Source organism: Mizuhopecten yessoensis, unplaced genomic scaffold (assembly GCF_002113885.1).
Source record: "Mizuhopecten yessoensis strain PY_sf001 unplaced genomic scaffold, ASM211388v2 scaffold5825, whole genome shotgun sequence".
Taxonomy (NCBI): Eukaryota; Metazoa; Mollusca; class Bivalvia; order Pectinida; family Pectinidae; genus Mizuhopecten; species Mizuhopecten yessoensis.
The window spans coordinates 158,930-166,701 of record NW_018406242.1 but is presented as its reverse complement, the minus strand read 5'-3'; the positions used below and the strand labels follow the sequence as shown (position 1 = coordinate 166,701).

At 39.1% G+C, this 7,772-nt stretch overlaps 1 protein-coding gene across 3 annotated transcripts in view; it reads right to left on the bottom strand.

Annotated features, from left to right (window-relative positions):
* LOC110451149 (leucine-rich repeat-containing protein 40-like) overlaps positions 1 to 7,772 on the bottom strand; it is a 156,969-nt gene that overhangs the window by 76,733 nt on the left and 72,464 nt on the right. For all 3 annotated transcript variants that reach the window (XM_021499011.1, XM_021499012.1, XM_021499013.1), the window contains exons 7-8: positions 5,629 to 5,801; positions 1,025 to 1,115 (exon numbers count right to left, since the gene is read on the bottom strand). In XM_021499011.1, the coding sequence (XP_021354686.1) occupies positions 1,025 to 1,115; positions 5,629 to 5,801 (264 nt within the window). The remainder of the gene's footprint in view (positions 1 to 1,024; positions 1,116 to 5,628; positions 5,802 to 7,772) is intronic.

Sequence of the window (7,772 nt, the reverse complement as noted above, 5' to 3'; positions counted from 1 at the left end):
CCCCCCCCCCGGTCTGGCCCCTGGGGTCTTATAAATAATCCAAAAATGTGTTGCACTTCTCCATACATAAATCTACAATGTCTCAAAGTTTCAAGTACCTTATTCGTCAGAGATGTCATTTAAAGGCATACTGTCAAATTCATCCCTTTTGGCCCCGCCCATCTGTCCCCCCGGGGGTCAGGGACTTTATTTATACAATCTTGAATCCCCTTCCCCTAGAGATGTTCCCTGTTTAATTTAGTTGAAATCTGCCAAATAGTCTAGGAGGAGATATCGTTTAAAGGCATACTGTCCCATTTACCCGTTTTGGCCCTGCCCACCTATCCCCTGGGGAGTCAGGGAATTCATTTGTACAATCTTGAGTCCCCTTCCTCGAAGGATGCTTCCTGCCAAATTTGGTTGAAATCTGCCCAGTAGTTTCAAAAGAACTAGAACTTGCCCTAAAACTTTAACCTGTAGAACTTGCCCAAAAACTTGAACCAATTCCAAAAGACTTGCTGTAACAATATTACAATGTAAAATTAATTAAAAGTTGAGTTAAACACCAAAACACAGCTTGCCCAAAAACTTTAACCAAGTGGGACGGCAACGCTGTGGGTACTGCTATAGCCCCCCTATTTTACGAATAGACGAGCTAATTCTTTTATTCCTATGGTAGAAGAAGGATTTTTAAGGTTTTACCTCTATTTCCCCTATTAGGCCCTGCTTCTCTGACCCCAGGGGACCACACCCACCGTTTATATAAAATTAAGTGCCCTTGGCCCAAGGATGCTCCAGACCAACTTCAGTTAAAATCCACCAAGCCGTTCAGGACTATTAGCGTTTTAAAGGAAAAGTTGACAACGGACGGCGGATGACGGATGCTGCGCTAAGGCATATTAGCTCTGCACTTGCCTTTCGGGCAGGTGAACTAAAAATGAATAAACATACAACCTATCTGATTATTATATTCCCTCAAGATGTTTAGATTTCAGGGGCATTTATGCTACAAAATCTACAAAAAGGAGCAGAGTAATTTTCTTACCATAATGATATCCCGTCTTATGGACTTCATTGGGTTTCCATCCAGGACGATGGATTTCAAAGATACAATTAAACCCAATGTGAAAGGAAGCCTACAAATGTATAAAGAAATCTACATAAAATTCTCACTTAAAGTTGAATAACAGTTGTTATATATTGATGTTTTAAGAAAACACATATTGTCTAAAAAGGTCAAACAAATTTCCTTTTAAAATTAATTTAATTACCAACATTATATTGCAACTATAATCTATAGCAAATTAAAGCCTATCCATAATACATTTCCAATATGTCTTTCATTATAAAAATAAAGTTCTGTCAATCAGATGTGTAAAGTGTATTCATACCCTGAGGGAGGTTTTTGTCAATGAGGTAAAGTTTAACATGTTCAAGAAGGTTGTTATCAGTGAGGTTAAGTTATGCATACCCAGGAAGGTCGATTTTGTTGTCAGTGATATTAAGTTTTATATACCCAGGAAGGTTGTTATCAGTGATGTAAAGTTTTATATACCCAGGAAGGTTGTTATCAGTGAGGTTAAGTTTTACATACCCAGGAAGGTTTTTATCAGAGAGGTTAAGTTTTACATACCCAGGAAGGTTGTTGTTGGTGAGGTTAAGTTTAACATACCTTGGAAGGTTGTTGTCAGTGATGTTAAGTTTTACATACCCAGGAAGGTTGTTGTTGGTGTGGTTAAGTTTTACATACCCAGGGAGGTTGTTGTCAGTGATGTTAAGTTTTACATACCCAGGAAGATTGTTGTCAGTGAGGTTAAGTTTTACATACCCAGGAAGGTTGTTGTTGGTGTGGTTAAGTTTTACATACCCAGGAAGGTTGTTGTCAGTGAGGTTAAGTTTTACATGACCAGGAAGGTTGTTATCAGTGATGTTAAGTTTTATATACCCAGGAAGGTTGTTATCAGTGAGGTTAAGTTTTACATACCCGGGAAGGTTGTTGTCAGTGATGTTAAGTTTTACATACCCAGGAAGGTTGTTGTCAGTGATGTTAAGTTTTACATACCCAGGAAGGTTGTTGTCAGTGAGGTTAAGTTTTACATACCCAGGAAGGTTGTTGTCGGTGAGGTTAAGTTTTACATACCCAGGAAGGTTGTTGTCAGTGAGGTTAAGTTTTACATACCCAGGAAGGTTGTTGTCAGTGATGTTAAGTTTTACATACCCAGGAAGGTTGTTGTCAGTGAGGTTAAGTTTTACATACCCAGGAAGGTTGTTGTCAGTGAGGTTAAGTTTTACATACCCAGGAAGGTTGTTGTCAGTGAGGTTAAGTTTTACATACCCAGGAAGGTTGTTGTCAGTGAGGTTAAGTTTTACATACCCAGGAAGGTTGTTGTCAGTGAGGTTAAGTTTTACATACCCAGGAAGGTTGTTGTCAGTGAGGTTAAGTTTTACATACCCAGGAAGGTTGTTGTCAGTGAGGTTAAGTTTTACATACCCAGGAAGGTTGTTGTTGGTGAGGTTAAGTTTTACATACCCAGGAAGGTTGTTGTCAGTGAGGTTAAGTTTTACATACCCAGGAAGGTTGTTGTCAGTGAGGTTAAGTTTTACATACCCAGGAAGGTTGTTGTCAGTGAGGTTAAGTTTTACATACCCAGGAAGGTTGTTGTCAGTGAGGTTAAGTTTTACATACCCAGGAAGGTTGTTGTCAGTGAGGTTAAGTTTTACATACCCAGGAAGGTTGTTGTCAGTGAGGTTAAGTTTTACATACCCAGGAAGGTTGTTGTTAGTGAGGTTAAGTTTTACATACCCAGGAAGGTTGTTGTCAGTGAGGTTAAGTTTTACATACCCAGGAAGGTTGTTGTCAGTGAGGTTAAGTTTTACATACCCAGGAAGGTTGTTGTCAGTGAGGTTAAGTTTTACATACCCAGGAAGGTTGTTGTCAGTGAGGTTAAGTTTTACATACCCAGGAAGGTTGTTGTCAGTGAGGTTAAGTTTTACATACCCAGGAAGGTTGTTGTCAGTGAGGTTAAGTTTTACATACCCAGGAAGGTTGTTGTCAGTGAGGTTAAGTTTTACATACCCAGGAAGGTTGTTGTTAGTGAGGTTAAGTTTTACATACCCAGGAAGGTTGTTGTCAGTGAGGTTAAGTTTTACATACCCAGGAAGGTTGTTGTCAGTGAGGTTAAGTTTTACATACCCAGGAAGGTTGTTGTCAGTGATGTTAAGTTTTACATACCCAGGAAGGTTGTTGTCAGTGAGGTTAAGTTTTACATACCCAGGAAGGTTGTTGTCAGTGAGGTTAAGTTTTACATACCCAGGAAGGTTGTTGTCAGTGAGGTTAAGTTTTACATACCCAGGAAGGTTGTTGTCAGTGAGGTTAAGTTTTACATACCCAGGAAGGTTGTTGTCAGTGAGGTTAAGTTTTACATACCCAGGAAGGTTGTTGTCAGTGAGGTTAAGTTTTACATACCCAGGAAGGTTGTTGTCAGTGAGGTTAAGTTTTACATACCCAGGAAGGTTGTTGTTGGTGAGGTTAAGTTTTACATACCCAGGAAGGTTGTTGTTGGTGAGGTTAAGTTTTACATACCCAGGAAGGTTGTTGTCAGTGAGGTTAAGTTTTACATACCCAGGAAGGTTGTTGTCAGTGAGGTTAAGTTTTACATACCCAGGAAGGTTGTTGTCAGTGAGGTTAAGTTTTACATACCCAGGAAGGTTGTTGTCAGTGAGGTTAAGTTTTACATACCCAGGAAGGTTGTTGTCAGTGAGGTTAAGTTTTACATACCCAGGAAGGTTGTTGTCAGTGAGGTTAAGTTTTACATACCCAGGAAGGTTGTTGTCAGTGAGGTTAAGTTTTACATACCCAGGAAGGTTGTTGTTGGTGAGGTTAAGTTTTACATACCCAGGAAGGTTGTTGTCAGTGAGGTTAAGTTTTACATACCCAGGAAGGTTGTTGTCAGTGAGGTTAAGTTTTACATACCCAGGAAGGTTGTTGTCAGTGAGGTTAAGTTTTACATACCCAGGAAGGTTGTTGTCAGTGAGGTTAAGTTTTACATACCCAGGAAGGTTGTTGTCAGTGAGGTTAAGTTTTACATACCCAGGAAGGTTGTTGTCAGTGAGGTTAAGTTTTACATACCCAGGAAGGTTGTTGTCAGTGAGGTTAAGTTTTACATACCCAGGAAGGTTGTTGTCAGTGAGGTTAAGTTTTACATACCCAGGAAGGTTGTTGTCAGTGAGGTTAAGTTTTACATACCCAGGAAGGTTGTTGTCAGTGAGGTTAAGTTTTACATACCCAGGAAGGTTGTTGTCAGTGAGGTTAAGTTTTACATACCCAGGAAGGTTGTTGTCAGTGATGTTAAGTTTTACATACCCAGGAAGGTTGTTGTCAGTGAGGTTAAGTTTTACATACCCAGGAAGGTTGTTGTCAGTGAGGTTAAGTTTTACATACCCAGGAAGGTTGTTGTCAGTGAGGTTAAGTTTTACATACCCAGGAAGGTTGTTGTCAGTGAGGTTAAGTTTTACATACCCAGGAAGGTTGTTGTCAGTGAGGTTAAGTTTTACATACCCAGGAAGGTTGTTGTCAGTGAGGTTAAGTTTTACATACCCAGGAAGGTTGTTGTCAGTGAGGTTAAGTTTTACATACCCAGGAAGGTTGTTGTTGGTGAGGTTAAGTTTTACATACCCAGGAAGGTTGTTGTCAGTGAGGTTAAGTTTTACATACCCAGGAAGGTTGTTGTCAGTGAGGTTAAGTTTTACATACCCAGGAAGGTTGTTGTCAGTGAGGTTAAGTTTTACATACCCAGGAAGGTTGTTGTCAGTGAGGTTAAGTTTTACATACCCAGGAAGGTTGTTGTCAGTGAGGTTAAGTTTTACATACCCAGGAAGGTTGTTGTCAGTGAGGTTAAGTTTTACATACCCAGGAAGGTTGTTGTCAGTGAGGTTAAGTTTTACATACCCAGGAAGGTTGTTGTTGGTGAGGTTAAGTTTTACATACCCAGGAAGGTTGTTGTCAGTGAGGTTAAGTTTTACATACCCAGGAAGGTTGTTGTCAGTGAGGTTAAGTTTTACATACCCAGGAAGGTTGTTGTCAGTGAGGTTAAGTTTTACATACCCAGGAAGGTTGTTGTCAGTGAGGTTAAGTTTTACATACCCAGGAAGGTTGTTGTCAGTGATGTTAAGTTTTACATACCCAGGAAGGTTGTTGTCAGTGATGTTAAGTTTATATACCCAGGAAGGTTGTTATCAGTGATGTTTAGTTTTACATACCCAGGAAGGTTGTTGTCAGTGATGTTAAGTTTTACATACCCAGGAAGGTTGTTGTCAGTGATGTTAAGTTTTATATACCCAGGAAGGTTGTTGTCAATGAGGTTATCTTTTACATACCCAGGAAGGTTGTTGTCAGTGATGTTAAGTTATGCATACCCAGGAAGGTTGTTATTAGTGAGGTTAAGTTTTACATACCTAGGAAGGTTGTTGTTGGTGAGGTTAAGGTATACATACCCAGGAAGGTTGTTGTTGGTGAGGTTAAGGTATACATACCCAGGAAGGTTGTTATTGGAGAGGTTAAGTTTTACATACCCAGGAAGGTTGTTATTAGTGAGGTTAAGTTTTACATACCCAGGAAGGTTGTTATCAGTGAGGTTAAGTTTTACATACCCAATAAGGTTGTTATTGGAGAGATCTAGTCTCTCTAGCCCTTCTAGAAGAGTGATTGCTTCTGGGAGTACAGTCAGTTGGTTGTCGCGTAGATCTAACACTGTCACAGACTTGAGGCATTCTAGGTGGGCCATTGTTATTTGTTGGATACGGTTGTTACCAAGATGCAACTCCTATAAAAGAAAATATACTTGTTATAAGGTCCTTCGCGTGTGAATTCAAATATTTATTTGTGCATCATTGACTGATTTAGAGGAATTGAGATCCAGGGGTCTTAAATACACCTCTCCAGTCATAGTTTAATTCATTATTTTTAAATAGATTACATCTGTTGGGATATTTGATTGTCACCTTACAAAACCCTGGACTTGCCTGTGTATCAGATAAAGACAACATCACAGTCTGTTATCAATGCCACATCGTGAAATTAAAACTATTTTGGTTGAAAGGTAGATATAAAAGTATTTACTCAACCTAATTATGTAGTAGTATAGTAACAAAGTTTTGTAAAAATGCTTGGAATGCACAGACACATGGATGGACGGACAGATGGACAGATGCATATAGCTGAATTTTGTATCCTTCAAAGCTGTTTCACAGTGGCAAAAATTGTAAGCCAAAAACAGAATTAGAAACTAGTTGTCAAGGGTACCCAAAATATAAAATAATGTGAATAGTTCATTATTATTTCGTTCATTATAGTCTTATCAGCAGATACAAATTTTATTTCATAAATGCATCTTGTGAACATAATAAAAAGATCAAATTTCATACCCTGTCAGTTAAAATGAAACATGTAACGGGATATTGAAATATATTCTCTTCCTTTGTTTTTCTTCCTTTGTTGATATGATTGATGACAGACAGTTCTCTTTTGATAGGTACCCTGTTACACATTTTCAGACCTAGGTTTAAATAAACAGTGAACTGTGTTTGGGTACTCATAACAACCCTACTAGAAACTGAACAAGAGGCGCAATGGGCCTGCATCGCTCACCTGGTATTAATATCACACTTGTAATCTTAAAAGTGGACTAAAATACAGCTACAGGCAGAATATCAGTTGTTTGATTCATAAGAACCTATTAAAAGATTTAAACATGACGCCTGTGACCTTGAATGTTGGACAAGGACATTAGGTTGAAAGTGGGTCAAGGTCATTCATTTGAACAAACTTGGTAGTCCTTCATCCCAGCATGCTACAGGCCCAATTTCATTACATTGGGCCTTTTGGTTATACGACATTTGACCTGTGACCTTGAAAGTGGGTCAAGGTCATTCGTTTAAACAAACTTGGTAGCCCTTCATCCCAGCATGCTACAGGCACAATATCAGTACCCTGTGCCTTTCGGTTATTGAGAAAAAGTTGTATAAGGATTTTAAGACAGTTGACCCCTGTGACCTTGAAAGTTGGTCAAGATCATTAATTTTAACAAACTTGGTAGTCCTTCATCCCAGCATGCTACAGGCCAAATTTCAGTACCCTGGGCCTCTTGGTTATTCAGAAGTTGATTGAAGATTTTAACATATTTGACCTCTGTGACCTTGAAAGTGGGTCAAGGTCATTCATTTGAACAAACTTGTTAGCCCTTCATCCCAGCATGCTACTGGCCAAATATCATCAGCCTGGGCCTCTTGGTTATTCAGAAGAAGTTGTTTGAAGATTTTAACAATTTGACCCCTGTGACCTTGAATATAAGTCAAGGTCATTCATTTGAACAAACTTGGTATGCCTTCATCCCAGCATGCTACTGGCCAAATATCATTATCCTAAGCCTCTTGGTTATTCAGAAGAAGTTGTTTACAGACAATTGACCCCTGTGACCTTGAAAATGGACGAAGGTCATTCATTTGAACAAACTTAGTAGCCCTTAATCACAGCATGCTACTGGCCAAATATCGTAACCCTATGCCTCTTAGTTATTCAAAAGAAGTTGTTTAAAGGTTTTTAACATATTTGACCCCTGTGACCTTGAATATGAGTCAAGGTCATTCATTTGAACAAACTTGGTATACCTTCATCCCAGCATGCTTCTGGCCAAATATCATTATCCTAAGCCTCTTGGTTTTTCAGAAGAAGTTGTTTAAAGGTTTTAAACATATTTGACCCCTGTGACCTTGAATATAAGTCAAGGTCATTCATT